Source organism: Lepidochelys kempii, chromosome 4 (assembly GCF_965140265.1).
Source record: "Lepidochelys kempii isolate rLepKem1 chromosome 4, rLepKem1.hap2, whole genome shotgun sequence".
NCBI classification, from domain to species: Eukaryota; Metazoa; Chordata; order Testudines; family Cheloniidae; genus Lepidochelys; species Lepidochelys kempii.
This window is the reverse complement of record NC_133259.1, coordinates 64124960-64141851: the sequence shown is the minus strand read 5'-3', so window position 1 is coordinate 64141851 and position 16892 is coordinate 64124960. Positions and strand designations below refer to the sequence as shown.

Genomic DNA, 16892 nt, shown 5'->3' with positions numbered 1-16892 from the left:
AAACAAACCGGTCCGGCCTGCAAGGGGCTTTCCCTGAACAAGCAGCAGACTGGCTTTGAGAACCACTGGTCTAGTATACTTAATCCTGCCTCAGCCAGGGACTAAATGATTTCTGGAGGTCCCTTCTAGTCCTACATTTCTATGATTTCTGTGATCTCAAGAAACAATTGTGTCTTGAAACCTTAAGCTTGTTTCTAATATTAAAACAAAACTTCTATCTTCACCTTGAAATGTGGCCTGTATGTGCGTGATGGAGGTTAGAGGAAATTAGGAGGTTTTATTACATTTTGTTGTAGAGAAAATAGCTTCTATAGTCACTGTAAGCAGGACATGTGCATAATGTAGTTCCTGATTTATAGAAAGACTTGACAATGAAAGGAATAAACTAGATCCTTTTATATGCAGTTCCATCATAGCTGTGTTGATCCCAGGATACAAGAAACACAAGATGGCTGAGGTAATATCTTTTAGTGGACTAACAGAAGCTGGTCCAATAAAAGATATTAACTCGCCCACTTTGTGTGTCTACTAGATCATATGTCATAGATATTCTTGCTCCCTCTTACTCTCCCTCCCCTATTAAAACTAAATTCGTATTCCAGGTGGATAAAGAGGTTGGGTTGGTTTATGAGTACTCACAGTTGTCACTTCTGTTTTTGAAGTCAAATCCTGTTATGAACTGTATACATTTTGTAATATATCATTTTCTATCATGTTTACCATCATTACCACATATATTGTATTGCAATATATACTTTGTTAATCTTCATTCAAAATATATTATGTATAAAATTCTATGAAAATTTTCCAATAGTCCAGCTCTAAAATGACCTACAAGGAAAAGAATAGCGGGCTGCTGGACACTGTTTAAGTTGTTACAAAATGTTTTTAATGGTAAGTCTTGTGAGACAGAAAACTAAGCAAACACATATGATTATTACACCTTTATAAACCTATTTGGCCTCACCCAAAGCACATATAGGTAAATGGAAAGCCTCCCACTGATTTGGATTCAGCCTTTATAGGACATATCTCTAGCTCACTAGATGTACAAATGAAAACGGCAATGCACCCACATGTGTCAACCCTGTTGGATAGTGTTGGTAGAAGAAGATATCACTGTCTTCAGTATTTGTATATTTTCTTTATCCATTTAAACAATTTTTAAAATCTGCCTCAAAATTATCTTGTGCATTTCCTTTCCAGGGGACAAGTGCACATCCACTGAATACAGCAAAGTGAAAAATATGTTGTTGGATCTACAAAACCAGAGATACATTGCACAAGCAAAAGAAAAAAATGCTGAAGATAAAATGATTTTAAAGAAATTGCTGGTGGATCAAATGTTTAAATATTTCGATTCTGACAACAATGGACTTGTGGACAGTAATGAACTCTCTCAGGTAAGATTTGGATTTTGCTTTCCTCAGCACAGTACCTCTTCACTTTGCCTGTGGTCAAGTTTGCAAAATCTCTACTGCGGTGTAGATATGTGGTATGTGGTGTCCTTTGATGCAACCCTTTTCCTTCATTTGATACTTACATGTTGGCTTAAGAGATGTGAAACTTCACTTAAGGATTTAAGACTGCTTGAAAAGGATTATTATTATCCTGAGTCATTAAGACAATGTTAAGGTTGAAATAAGTCAGGAAATTCAAAAATTCTGTAAAAATGTTGACCAGGCTGAACTGCACTACTTAATCTTGTATCCCAATATAATCTTCATACCATTCCATTCTGTATATAATGTCATGGGGTGTATGTACCCCACATCAGCCCAGCAACCAAAGGGTTAACACAGGCACTGCCAGCCACTGCTTGTTGTCAGCCTCATAACAGCTGAGAGACAAAAAAGCTTGGAAGCAGAGGGGTAGGGCAGCTCCCAGAAAAGTGAACTGGCTGAAAAAAAGAACTCCTGTCAGCAAGCTGCTGAAAAGCTACTTGGGTACAACATCCTAGAAGGAGACGACCAGACCAACACACTGAAGAGCCTGCGGAAACCCAGGGGAAGGTAGGAAGGAGCTCAGGCCACATCCAGAGTTGACAAACCCTGATCTAGCTTGAGGGCCCTGAGCTGGAACCCAGTGGAGTGGGTAGGCTTAGGGCCGTACCATGCCCCTAATGGACTTAAGAGAGTAGAAGGCTTCCAGATTCCTGGGGACCAAGAATAGACTAACAGCCCCAGCAGGCTGAGTAAATTCAGGTGCAATGCCCGGTCTGGCCACAGGCGATGCCACTGCACTGACACATCAACTGACATGCCACATTTTACAGGGGAAAACAGAAGTGCTTAAAAACACATTATTGGTCCTATTAGTCATATCTCTTCACCTGTAAAGCCAGATAGCCTAGTTAGTTAATCCAATTCTACAGACAAATTTTAAAAACTTTCTAAAATACGTAAAATAGATTTTCTATATGTTATATAATAATTAAATATTGATCTAACATGATCTAAGAGGGCTAGATGAATATGTCTTATACTATTAGGAAGAGGGATTCATAGCTTTTGTATGCCAGCAAACTCCAGTTTTTAAATCTGTCTTGAAATATATGACCTTGAACCTGTCACTGGTCCAAACATTGCCTATCTTGGATCTCAGTCAAATAAGTAGTTTGGTGGAAAAAAGAAAACCTATCCCTATCCCTAGCATGTACTTTATTTAAAGAAAAGAAAAACAGATTGGAGGTATTCTGAAGGCAAGTTAGATATAGTCCTAGCAGAGATGTGTTAATGAGCCAAATGAAAGTCAGTTGGTTAAAGGTGCAAGATAAAAGTAATATGCAGTTAATCATATGAATAGCACAACTATGTGTGCGTGTAAAGCTGAGTGTCAGTGTTGGAAATTGTTTACAAATGGGTTGGAAAAGTGAATAATAGTGAACAACTCAGATTAGTCAGTTGGAGACTTCATTGAAATAAGGACAGCAGGATTTGGTTCCTGATTGGAGTATTTTGGTTCACCAATCATGAAATTTCTTCCCACAATATGTGAGATGCAAATACCTTTCCCAGCAAAGGGATTATGGCATTTGCAGTGGTAAAGATGTCTCCTTTTATGAATTTTTAAAACTGATATTTCCAAGAGTGAGATCTTTCCAAAAAGTTAATTTATTTAATGTATCATTAAAATATCTAAAGTTGGCCAATAATTAATCATTTTCTCTTTCATTTGAACAACCATAATCCTGATGTGATTTGTTATTAACAAATGATTATGTGATTTACTATAATTTAATACAGCATTACAGCTCAAGAATATATTTACCTCAGTTATCCAGTGTAAATATTGTGGAGTCTTTACTCATGCTAGTGAACACTTACTTATGCAACTATTTTAATGGTCACTAATGGGACTACTCATGTGAGTAAGTGCTAACCCAGGATGGGTAAAGTTTGCACAATCTAGACCATACTGATTAAGATTTCATCTTTCCCCCTCTCTCAGAAATAATAGTAATTCAAAATATCTAAACAATTTGTAACAATAGGAAAATTCAGTCAAGATTGAAGGCATTTGGTACCTTGCAGGATCAGACTTCAGGTTAACCAGAATAAAAGAAGATAATACATTGGCCCTGCTGGTGGTTAGCTATGAATAAGGTTAAGATTCTGTTGCAGGTATTTTTGGTAAAAGTTAGGGACAGTTTGCGGGCACTAAACAAAAATTCACGGAAACCCACTACCTGTCCCTGACTTTTACTAAATATACCCTGGTGGAGGAGAGGACTAACAGTCAGAGCGCTGCCAGGGGCTGACCTCCAGCAGCTTCTCCAGTTCTGCTGCTGCTCCTGCTGCAGGGGATGATCCAACCCCATCTGCTGCTCCAGCGGCCCTGAGGACTGCTGCTCCAGCCAGCTGTTCCAGCACCGACACTGCTCCTGCCACAGGGGATGACCACTGCTGCTCCAGCCCTGAGGGGGCTGATCCAACCCCAGCCATTGCCCTAGCAGCCCTGGGGCTGACAGCTGCTTCAACCCTGCTGCTGCAGAAGTAGTCATGGAGGTTCCGGAAAGTCACAGAATCCATGACCTCCGTGATAGAATCGTATCCTTAGCTATAAATTGCATCTGGCAAACTCACTTTCTAGCTATCTGTTCTCTCACACACACATAAAACAAACTATTATTTAATGCCTGTTTATAAACTCTGCCTGTTTTCTTGTTGTTGCAGATCTCTTTGTTACTTAAGTTACTTTATGCTGCTGTGGGTGTGGGTATGAGAGAGAGAGAGCGAGAACAAGGATCCAAAGTATTATGGGGAGACATGGGAATAAAATTGTGCTTTTCCGGTGAAGAATGTAGTCGTTCCCATATGGTAGGATTGACCTTTTACAAACAGTAAACCACCTTTCTTTTTTGCCATAAGTGTTCACTGAAAGGTATTTGGGCTTTTAATATGCTTCATCAAACTCAACTAGACATATTGAAGTGCATTTTTTGCAGTACTATAACAAAAAGATGAAACAATTTTATACTTGATTAAGTCCCCAGACGCTATATTTTGTTTTGCTACTGTATTTACTCGTTTTGCTTGGGGGCCATCCAAAAGAATGTATACTGATGAAAAAGGGGGAAAATCTCCTAAAAGGACTTGATCCAAAAGCAGGTTAAGCATGTCAGGTAGAATAATGATGAAGAATGAGGTCTGTTTCACACTCTTATTCGTGACCTACTGTTTAGAGTATCAGATGTCAAGATATATATTTTCTTTTCTTGTTTTTTTTTTTTGGTTTAAAATATGACAAATGAAAACATTTAGTGGGATATTTTTTAAAACTCATAATTATTCTTTCATATTTTGATATTGTCTCAGTTTGAATACATTCCAGTTAAGATGGTGGGAGACTTGTTATGTATTAGTAAATTGACTTATGAAGCTGACTGCTATTTCCAAGGGTGAGGCATTGAAGCTATAGAAAAAACTTTAAACTCAGATGAGGAATACACCTTTTTAATGTATTGCCAAAAATTGTACACTGCAAGCAAAAGTGGAGGCCTAGTGTCTGATTTCTCATGAAGCACAGCAATGTAAACAAGACTCTATTTATACTTGGGATGTTTGTACTAGATACAGGACAAGCACAATTTAAATATACAGTATGTCACAGGGCTAGCTGCACCTTTGATCTCTCTGAGTGCATCCCCCTCAGGTGTTAGACGTCTTGCCTTCACCTATTCTGGATGGAATGTCATGGTTTTCTCTACTCTTTAGACAAGGTCCAGGGTACACCCTGAGTACCAACTGTGATTGCTCAGCAGGCATGCGATCATGCAATTAAGAAATGTGTTAAAATGCATAGGCACTAGGGGACTGAATTTAGGTTGCATAGGCAACCGTAATCCTGGCATTTCCTAATTCTTCGAATGCTTAACTTTGCAAACTTAATAATGTTCTTTAAAAGTGTGTATGTGTGGTTTCCTAGATTTTTTTTAAAAAAGCCAACATAAAGAATAGAAGTTGTATCATATGACAGCATATTGGTACCCATGTGGCTCATCAGCAGGGTTTGGGACCTTCAGACCCAATGTACAGACCCAATGTACTCTGCCATTTGAGTGACTAATAGTAGTAGGTTGTTAAATTATATGAGTTAGTGCTGAAAGGAGGTGGGATACTTTGCCAGCGAGTTTCACAGTTATTTGCTGACAGAAGACTCCACCCATTTACCCCCAAGCTTATGACCCCTTCTCTGTCTCTTTTGACCTGGCCCAGTATTGTCTCTTTGTTACCCATTGCTCCTCATTCTAGTTCCATTCTTCTCACATTACCAGTGCCAGTCTCCACTCCTGACGTTTTTAATCCCAGTCTCTTTACCAAGCCATTCTTAGTTTCCCCCCAACCCTCTGCCTGCCTCCTGATTTCTCGTCCCTCCTCTTGCACTGCCATGGCTCTTTCTTTCTTTCCCCACCTCCGCTCCCTGTTGCACTGATTTACGGTACCAGTATCCTCGCCCAGCTTTCGTTTGCCCCTGCTCTTCATCCAATCTCAGTCTCACTCTCACTCACTGACTCCCAGTCCCCCTATTCCATTTTCAATCTGTCTTCTAGTCCCATTCCCCCTGCTTTCCAACTCCCAGTTCCAGTTTCATTTTCTTTGCTTCCCCACCCTCCCCCACATCCAGTTCTGGTCTCCCCCTCCCTGGGTCCTCATTCCAATAGATTTCACCACACATACACAACTCAACCCCAGCTCTTGTCCCCATTGCATTTGAGTCAAGTGGGGCCCAGCAATAATTAGGAGCATAGGAGAGACAGGGTTCCTGCTATCAGTTCAGATGCCTGGCCCAGAGTAGCTATTATGTGGAAAGTGTGTTTTTGCCCTTGTAGCCCTGGCCTGGCCTTGACAGTGCAGGCTCTGTTGCTCTGAGGGATTCTGTGTACACAAAGTTCTGTTTCCATGAGCCAACTGTGAATTTTAACATCCACAAGCATCTTAGATTTAGAAGTTAATTAGCTGAAACTTGTAAGAGTTCTATAACAGTGAGATTTCCAAATGCTATAAGCACAGTAACTAACTTGGAACGTAAGGTATGTATATTTAATTGTCTTTGGCTGCATTTCTGCCTTTTATCAGCCAGCTAAGGAGATGTTTGAGTGGTTAAAGACATCATTGCATAGATTCCATACAGCATCCTTTTTCTGCATTCTGGTGGCATTAATCGTAATAAACAAGCTAGATAAATAATGCATAATAGTACTAATTTTCTTCAGGTAACATCTTATTTAATAACTAAACTATTTGCATGGTGTTTTTTTATGGTTTTTGTGCTTGTGCTTCTATAAATTATCATTTATAAATTATTAACGAGGTCATTATACATTTTTAAAGAATTTTGTACAGCTCTATAAGAGAGCCATCCCATCTTTTAGGGAAAAATAAGTTTGCACTTTCTATCTTTAGGCTTATTGGTCCTTTTGTTTTATGGTATTTGCATGTTTGGAAATGTTTTCTTTTGCCCTAAGGAGAGCTGTGAATTCAGTTGTCAGCATTGCTCCTTTCTGCTCTTGTTGTCCCTTGGGTGGAGCAATTGGAATATCCCAATTACATATTTGTGAAACAGTCTGAATCCTCTACATTTGGTTTTGGGAAAACATAGCATTCAAAATTAGTAGTGTAAACTGTAATATCTCTTCAGTTGAAGTGTAGGTTTTTATTATTTATTTGTTTATATTTATTTAAGAGGGAGAAAGTATATGTTTTATATTGAATTGAGCTGTGTTCATTGCAGAAGTTTGAGCTTCTTGCAGCATTACAAAAGTTGACTGTGTTTTCTTTGATTCTTATGGATGCATAATTAAGTTTTCTCTTTAAGCTGTGCTGTAAAACACAGGCCTTGAGCATTTGTTGTTATGAAAGATCTCAGGGCACTTTTAAGATATTAGGTGCATCAATGGGACTTGCAGACTAGCATCTGGCAATTTTTGGTGTAATATACATTTGTCCTTGCAAAGTCTAGAGACTGAATAGAAATGATGCACACATTAGAAAAACATACCTTCAGCAGAGGTTCATTAGTGTTAAAATCTAATAACCACTAATTATAATCCACTTACAAAATGGATGCCCCCCTCGTGGACACACTGAGATATCTTCTGAGGTCTTTTATAACAGGTTCTTAGGAAATATAATAGGCTTGTCAGACGTGTATAAGAAGTTGATGTAATTGCTGGTGTAATAAGAATTGGAACCTCATGTAAATAAAAGAAGTTCTTATTTGGGGTGAGGGAAAGGGAGGGTAATAGGAGGGAGAAACTTACTATTAATCCATGTTGTTATAAGGAGGACAGTGCATCTTGTTCACGCATCTCATTTTTTTTTTTTTTTTGGTCAATGTCATTGTAAAGAATTTCAATATAGTGAAATCTTAATTGCAAACCAGAATATCTATGCAATGTTATTACATACTGTGCCAAAGTATATATTCCTCATATTTCACAAACTTTGGTGTAAACTCATTGGCACTGACTTAAAGGTATTAACTTTCTAAACTGTAATAAATAATTATAAAGCAAGTGGAAATCCCCAACTTTACGCAGTTTCAGTTCGTTGCCCCAAGCAGCCTTAAAATGTTTCTAATAATCATTTAATAGATCAATTAATTATACCGCAAAACTCTAAGAGTTCAAATGTAATTTCATGGTTATAATTTTCTTATCAGGTAATAAAACAGGATGAGCTTGGCAAGGATCTGTCTGACTGCTCTCTATTCGATCTGCTGAAATATGATGATTATAACGGTGACAAGCACCTACTTCTAGAAGAATTCTACAGAGCATTTGGTAAGTACAAGATTTTTTTCTACTCTTCTCACAGTTTTCTCTTTCTGTCTCACTTTTTAAAAATAAAATGTCCTAATTTGAAGTGCCATGATGCAGTGCTTCAACAGTGAGCACAACTTGATCATTATGATGTAGGGAAACATCCTGAAACAGGTTTCAGAGGAACAGCCGTGTTAGTCTGTATTCGCAAAAAGAAAAGGAGTACTTGTGGCACCTTAGAGACTAAACAGAAATTTCCTGAAACAGAAATCAGTAGGAGATGCGTTTGTGTCCAGTTTTCTCAAGACAATGATTCTGATAAAGGGGCATTTGTAGAAGATCGGCTTTTCTGCCAACAAACGAATGTACGGATGCACTAGTGAAAAGCTACTGTATTCAAGATCCGGTTGTAATCTGTAAAATTGGTCAAGCCACATCCCTTTTCTATATTCTGATTGCTACAAGCCTAACAGATACAGGTAGTCATTTCATGCTGATATACCCCTGCTGTGCTTGTTCAACAAAATATGTTGAAGGGTACTCTATAGAGGATTCATAAAACAAGGTGAATTTTCAGTGTAACTTGTGGATGGTCCTTGTTTTTTGACAACCATCCCTCATTACTGGATGTCCAAGGTGTCTGGGAACAAAAGTTTACTGCTATATGGTATTGTTGCATCTCCAGACACTACTGTTCTCCCTGTCTCTGTTCCATGACCCCAATTTTTTGGCTAGCTGCTTGAGTCAAAAGGGGAAACACTATTTATAATGAATTGAAAGTTTTCTTTTCTGCTTACCACTACAAAATGTTAGAGGAGTCCATATTTAAAATTGGGAAGCTATTGGAAAACAAATGGGAGGTGATGGATAATGGAAGCATTGCTACACGGCCACCTTAGATTTTTCTGTTAGGAAATGAAAAGGTGGCTTCACCTCTTACTGTTTTCCAACTGATGTAACTGCATTGATTTTAACGGGCATATAATTTATATTTATATAAGTGAGAGCAGAGCAGTCTGGGAGTGTAAGGTGTGCTTGGGTGTTAATTCTCACTTAGATCACAAGTGGAAATTAATTTGGTGTCTTCTTCCTAGTTGCTGTGTGCAGGGCAAAGGTAAGCCATTTCATAATTTGTCACATTCTGGCATAATCAGCAGTGAAGCCTAGGAGTGTTGAAGGTCAGTCTTGAGATTCAGTGACAGAGCTACGTGGAGAAACCTCCACAGCTACTGCATGCACTAGCTCTGGTGCTGGCTGTTAGTTGCTATTTGTCCTTTTCATACATGAGAGCCAAACTTCACCCTTTTACAAGGGAAATAATTGAGTGTATCCAGAAATATCACACTCCTGCTCTTTGAAATGTGCAAGCATGATGATCATTTATAAATGATTCCATATGAATTATTCTGTATGGCTTTAAGGAAAGGAGTACTCGTGGCACCTTAGAGACTAACCAATTTATTTGAGCATAAGCTTTCGTGAGCTACAGCTCACTTCATCGGATGCATTCAGTGGATGAAGTGAGCTGTAGCTCACTAAAGCTTATGCTCAAATAAATTAGTTAGTCTCTAAGGTGCCACTAGTACTCCTTTTCTTTTTGTGGATACAGACTGACATGGCTTCTACTCTGAAACCTGTATGGTTTAAAAATTCTTAGGAAAGGCCAGTGGATGCATTATTGTTCAACTTAAATTATGTGTGCATACTAAACCTTTTGTGAAAACAATAAAAGTTATTTGTCCCCTTGTTGATATATGCAGGGTCCACCAGGAAGCTAGTGTATGACACATGATATGTCTGTATAATGGTTTTTTATCATGAAAGATTAAGAAAATGAAGATAGGCATAGTATTAAATAGTCTACATCACATACTTTATGTATTGTTACATACGTTGTTACACTCTTGGTTGTAGCCAGTGAGAATCTGGACATTTAAACAAGATACTGAATACGATTGTTAGGGATTGGATAACTCATTTAAATAAACTTTGATCCATTTAAACTATTTCTGGGGCAGATTTTCAAAAAAGCATCCTCTGATTTTGAATGTGCAATTCTGCTTATGCAATCTATTTTGGGTACATTAATACAGTTAAGAAGTCTTACTACTTGTGTTATGGGTCAGATAGGTAAAGTGGGTGAGGGAATATCTTTTAGAAGACAAATTTTTGTTGGTGAGAGAGACCAGAATTTGAGCTTGTAAAGAGCTCTTCTTCAGGTCTGGAAAACTTAGTGTTACTGCTAAATACAAGATGGAACAGAATATTTAGCATAAGTACTTACCACACATTTCAACATCCCTCCCGTCACAGAGAGGAAAGGAAAGAGGAGGGAAAAACAGCTGTGGGGATGGTTTCTATTGGGTTATATATAGTTGTAATAAGTCCAGTGTCTCTATTCAATCCAGGATTTTTAATGTTTAGCAAAATTAGGAATTTAAGCTCCCAGGCTCGTCTTTTGAAAGTGTGGTGCAGGTTTCCTTGGAGGATGAGAACTGATAGGTCAGTTATGGAGTGAAAACTTAGATGTGTCTGTGAACCCTCAGGGGTCTGTAGATCCCAAGTTGAAAACTACTTTTTGTAGTAACAACCACCTTTTGTAGACCCCTTAGACATAGTCTGTGGACCCCCTGCGGTCTGTGGACCCCATATTGAAAACTACTTTTTTAGGCAATTAAATTTCATTTCAATATGCGGACAAGGACCAGAGTGCAATATCTGTTTAAATTAATTATCTTTTGTTTCATTAGCATCTCCTAATAGTTTTTTTTTCCCCAGCAGTGTAGTTGATTATAGCCTTGACTGTCACATAAAGATTGTGAGTTCAGAATCAAATATGACCATGAATTACATTGTGAGTTTAACGATAAGGCTCCAGTCAGGCAATATGAACTTTTATTTTTCTTCTATTAATAACTACCTTCAGGACAAAGAGAAATCATCCATTTTAAAGATTATAATACATATTTTAGATTAAAGGAGGTTGGTTTTCTTGATAATAAACTGGTAGTTGCCTAGTGTAAAGATTAACATATTATATTCATATTCATTTACTGCTAATTATTTAGACAATATCTCTTCAGCTGACAAAATGCATTTGAGATAAATACTGGGGGGTGTTTCCCACTTTTTCAATGCAAGTAAAATAAGTATGTGTGAAATAAGCAAATATCACCCCTTAAATATGCAGTTCATTTAAATTTACAGTTTTTTAAGTTGTGTGTATTTGTGCTCTACTTTTACTAACTATCAGTTCATATAACAGTGTTGCTGACAAAAGTAGATGTCATCATTCCTAGAAAGATCTGTAATTTAAATAGTAAGTGGTGTGTTGGGTTAAACCTCCATTAAACAGCTGTGAGCTCCACTTTTCATTTAAGATAGCTGTAAGAGACAGCTAAGTGGCACCCCTTAAAACAAAGGTCTCTTTCAAGTATCAGAGGGTTAGTGTAGTCTGATATTTCTGGTATCTATTGTAAGGGAGAATACAGGGTGACAGACTGTATCTCTTGGGATGAAGTAGCCTAGAGTTATGGTCCTTAAATTCAGGGCTTTTCCTCTTCTGTGAGTAGGTGATGAAGTCAATAACAGCGAGGGGAGAACTGCTTCTGACAGAACTCTGTTTTGAAGTCTAGTGACTTGGGCCCCAGTTAATCAAGATAATTCAACATGTTTGGAAATGTAAGGATCTGAGTTGTCCTATTGGCTTCAGTAGGGCCTTGGCATTTGTGGGGTTTTTATATTTTGAGGCTTTTGTTCTTTTACCCTTAACATACATATGCCAGTGTTAGCCGTTTTACATATATCATGAGCTTTTGGGGGGCTACAGGTTATATTTCCAGGCCTGCTATTTGAATGGCACAATCACAACGGAGCAAAACTAATTATTTCCAATAATAGTCGGGGTAAAAAGGAAAAAAATTAAGCTGAATATTAGGAAAAGAATTCCTAATCAGATCTTGTTAGACTTTGGAACAGTCTCTCAGGGCAAGACTCATAAACAGGGATCATTAAATCTAAAATGATAAAGATATATTTAAAGCAGGGACATGGAGTATGTAACATAGATAAAGTTTTCCCTACCCTTCTGATTCTACCTGACCACCTTTTTAGGTCAAAAAGGAATTTTTCACTGTCTGGTGTGTAGGTTGGAAGAGGTTGAATATTGACTCTCATTATAACTGCTCAAACTTGGAATTTCTGTTCCAAAGGAAATTCTAACATATCAGAAGAAGTTTTTGTTCAGAATCAGGTTTTTGTTTTCTCTTGTTTTTTCATTTTTGTTTTTGTAATGAGAAATTTCCTGTGGAAAGGAAATTTTGGTTCTGAAAAATTGGAGCATTTCCATTTGAGTTATCTGCCACAGAATGGGAAGCTTAGAAACTAGGAAACACTTGTCTCAAGCTTGGACTCCTACAGCTTCCAGGGCCACAAAGGCCTTGAGGAATAGGGAGACTAGAAACCTTGAGATCTCCATCTGGAGGCAAGGCCCCCAGGACTGCAGGGCTCTCAGTTTCCTCTAGACAGACTGCTGAGGTGCCAGGGAGGCAGGAACCTGTCTGGTTTCCACAAAAGCTTTGTTGAAATCAAGAGGTTCCTGCAAATGTTTGAGTTCAAAGAATGAGCATTTGTTGACCAAAATGATGTCCGTTGGAAAAATTCAGACTGACTCTAGTTATCACATGGTTCTGAAGTTTAGGATATGGATAGCCCGTGTGTGGGTAAAATATAATATGTATAATGTAAGCGCACACACATTCACACACACAACAGACCAAATAAAAGTAAAGTCAAAGTGATTTATATTTATGAATACCTCTTTTAATAATGGACAAATAATACATGTATTTTGTCTCAGAGGAGTGGCTGAAACATAAGACAATGGAGCTAGTCAACAAGTAGAGGAATCAAGTACAGAATATTCAGAGTTTTAGGTTCTGTAAATTAAAAATTATTCACAAAAGAAGTCTTTTATTTGTCAAGGATTTGCTGACTTTGTATAATTAATTGGGCAAAAAAGTTCATTAGTGCAGAGTTAAGGTTTCCCAGTGCCAGCTTGTGCCCTTCCAGCATGTCAAGTTCAGCAAAAGTCAAACTTCAGAAAATACAGCATTAAGGTAAACACCCAGCTAGCCTTAACTTTGCTTTCCTGGAGCTGCAACAGCAACTGGGAATTATCTGCATTCACTGCCCTGCATTCACTGTGTGAGTTTTAGCAGGCTTAAATGCTTTGAACGGTGGAGGCATTACGTGGGGCAGGTTGGTAGAGGTATATTAGACCCTATGAAGGTGTCCCCTGAATAGATATGTGGACACGGTTGGCAACGGGCTTTGTTGCAAGGATAGGTTCCTGGTTTAGTGTTTTTGTTGTGTGGTGTGCGGTTGCTGGTGAGTATTTGCTTCAGGTTGGGGGCTGTCTGTAAGCAAGGACTGGCCTATCTCCCAACATCTGTGAGAGTGATGGGTCGTCCTTCAGGATAGGTTGTAGATCCTTGATGATGCATTGGAGAGGTTTTAGTTGGGGGCTGAAGGTGATGGCTACTTTCTTTGTTCTGTTATTTTCTTTGTTGGGCCTAGGTTCCCCTTCCCTCACTCCTCCCCCCGCTCTCCTGCTGGTAATAGCTCACCTTACCCGATCACTCTTGTTACAGTGTGTATTGTAACACCCATTGTTTCATGTTCTCTGTGTATATAAAATCTCCCCACTCTATTTTCCACTACATGCATCCGATGAAGTGAGCTATCCTCATGAAAGCTTATGCTCAAATACATTTGTTAGTCTCTAAGGTGCCACAAGTACTCCTTTTCCTTTTGTGGATACAGACTAACACGGCTGCTACTCTGAAAACTTTCCTGGGAACCTTCAGGCCAGCCCTAAAAGAATGGAGAATGGGGTCTTACAGTGACATGTAATCATGTCACCTCGTACTGGAATCTATCTTAAACCTTATGCTTTTCCATTTAGGAGGAGGACTGGGGACCCAGAGAGACAAAATATCTCCACCTTGTGCCAAGGGGGGTGGAACAGAACAAAGGGGGCTGCCAGTCATGAGAAATCCCCTAGGTGCCACCTGAGCTGGAACTAACAAGAACTGTACCAGGGGAAAGGATTGGGCCCAGACTAAGAAGGAGTCTAGCCTATGAAAGAAGCTTATTGGAACATCTCTGTGGGTCAGATGTACCTGTATTCAGTTTCTTAAATGTATGAGGCTTAGACTTGTGTGTTTTGTTTTATTTTGCTTAACTTTTTTGTCCTGTCAGTTATTACTTGAAACCACTTAAATCCTACTTTCTATACTTAATAAAATCACTTTTGTTTATTAATTAACCCAGAATAAGTGATTGATACCTGGGGGAGCAAACACCTGTGTATATCTCTCTCTCAGAGTTATAGAGGGTGGACAATTTATGAGTTTACCCTGTATAAACTTTATACAGAGTAAAATGGATTTATTTGGGGTTTGGGTCCCATTGGGAGCTGGGTGTCTGGGTGCTGGAGATAGGTGACTTGCTGAGCAGTTTTTGGTTAAAGTCTGCAGCTTTGGGGGTGTGGACCAGATCTGGGTCTGTGTTGCAGCAGACTGGCATGTCTGGCTCAACAAGGCTGGGTTCTGAAGTCCCAAGTTGGCAGCGAAAGCAGGCTCAGAGGTAATTCCAGCACATCAGGTGACAGCCTCAAAGGGGTCTCTGTGACCGAACCCATCACAGACAGCCCTTAGTTTACTGAATTAGGTAAGGGAACATGTTGCCTTCCCCAACAGACCTCTCAGAATATATAAGTTTACCACAAAGGCTTGTCCATCTGTTTTTGTTTGTTTTTATTTTTGTTATATTTTTTTTACTCATTTGCTTCTTTCACTGCCTCAGAGAAGAAGGGAGCTTAGGGACTCCGTTTACATGAATAGGTAAATATTAATTAGATTATTAACCTTAATTGCAGACAGGAACAATTTTCAGAAAAGCCTTTCAGTACTGTCTAAATTACTTAGATTTACTGAGCATTCATGATAGTCTCAATATACAGAAGGACAGATTATGTTTCAAGTTGCTCTTTTGGAGTAAACACCTACATAGTATCCTAAGAGATCTGTTAGAAATGTCTAAGATACACAGGGCTGGGCTTAATTTAAAAAAAATGTTTTCAATTTTGCAAAGCTTTTGTAGAACTTTGTGGCGTAGAAGGTGGATAAATTATTTTTCTGAATGTTCTTAAATATGAAATGCATACAATGTGAACAAAATCAGCATTAAAAAAAATCTCTCTATTTCAAGGAACAATATTAGAGGGGGAAACCCTTTTAGTTTCATTCTGTTGCTTTAGAAAACAACGCCATGGCAAAATGTACTGATTTCAGGAAATTCCATTACAAACTCCATTCCCAAAAGTAATAAGCACATTTTTCAAGAATTACTATGGTATTAATCCATAGCTTTTCATTCCTGTATCCTTTTTTTCCCTTTAGTGTTGTGCTCCCATAACGTGCTATCATACTACGATTTTTTTTAAGTTCATGTCTTGCCTACATCAAAGACCTGGAAAGAGATTATTGCTCACCAACTGAAATAAAAATAAATGTAATATTGGATGTAAGAATTTATAGAAATCTTCAAAGACAGGGTGGGGGTAAATAGTTAATTCTTATTCTATATGTAGTCAACTTATTATACTTGGTTTTGAAATAGATAATCAAAGCTTTTTTTTCATATCACTTATCTTAACACAACAAACTTAACAATTCAAGAAACAACTAAAGTTTATTACACCCTGGTTTTCCTCTTTTAAAACGAGTAATATTGTGTTTTTAAATGTTGTTGAATTTTGTTGTTTGTTTAGTACCCAGTGGCCTATAACAATCAGTTCCGCGTGTGTGTGTTTATGCATGTATGCACAGATGCACATGGATTTTTAAATGGGCCCAATTATGCTCGTTGGGCCCAATTATGCCTGTGGATAATGGTCCCTTCCACATGGAAGAAGGGAGAGCACCTTTATACCCCTTCCACGGGGATGTTCCAACCTCCATCTTTCCCCACAGAGCCTGGGGATTGATCAGGGCTGCAGTGGGTTAGCTGAAGAAGGGAGTGTAGAGATTGGGGGAAGTACATTCTCTTGTCTCCCCCATTTCCCTCCCCACCTCTCACCCCACAGAAAGTTCCTAGGAAAAAAATACTACAGCTGGACATGCAAGTGTTTGAGGGAAGCCTTTAACTCACTGGTTACCAATTTCTTTCTGGTGGTGCCACCCTTATTGTAGGCCCCTTTGAAAAGCCGTTACAATTAGTTACAATAACCCTTATGAAAGTTTCAGGGTGCCCGACCTCTGGTGTCCCCTCTTGCCATTCCCTGGCACAGTTGTACCATTTTTTTCCTACCCATTTTCTATCTTCTATTCTGCAACTGTTCTGTGCCCCACCCCCACCCCCCTAAAATGTACCCTCTTTTTGGTCTTGCTTTCTAAAGTTTTTAGTACATTTTATTTTTGTTTTGTGGCTTTCCCTCTGTACTCTACTCTACTCTACTACCGCCTTAGCAGAAGGTTAAATGATGCTAAAGGTTGGGGTTTCATGTTCCTGCAGTCTAGCTGAGTGCTATTGGAGAAGAGGAGTACCCTGCAGAACTGTGCATGTC

At 38.6% G+C, this 16892-nt stretch overlaps 1 protein-coding gene across 9 annotated transcripts in view; it reads left to right on the top strand.

Moving 5' to 3' along the window:
- FSTL5 (follistatin like 5) overlaps positions 1-16892 on the top strand; it is a 561575-nt gene that overhangs the window by 316339 nt on the left and 228344 nt on the right. For all 9 annotated transcript variants that reach the window (XM_073341502.1, XM_073341509.1, XM_073341503.1 and 6 more), the window contains 2 exons: positions 1207-1403; positions 8164-8284. In XM_073341502.1, the coding sequence (XP_073197603.1) occupies positions 1207-1403; positions 8164-8284 (318 nt within the window). The remainder of the gene's footprint in view (positions 1-1206; positions 1404-8163; positions 8285-16892) is intronic.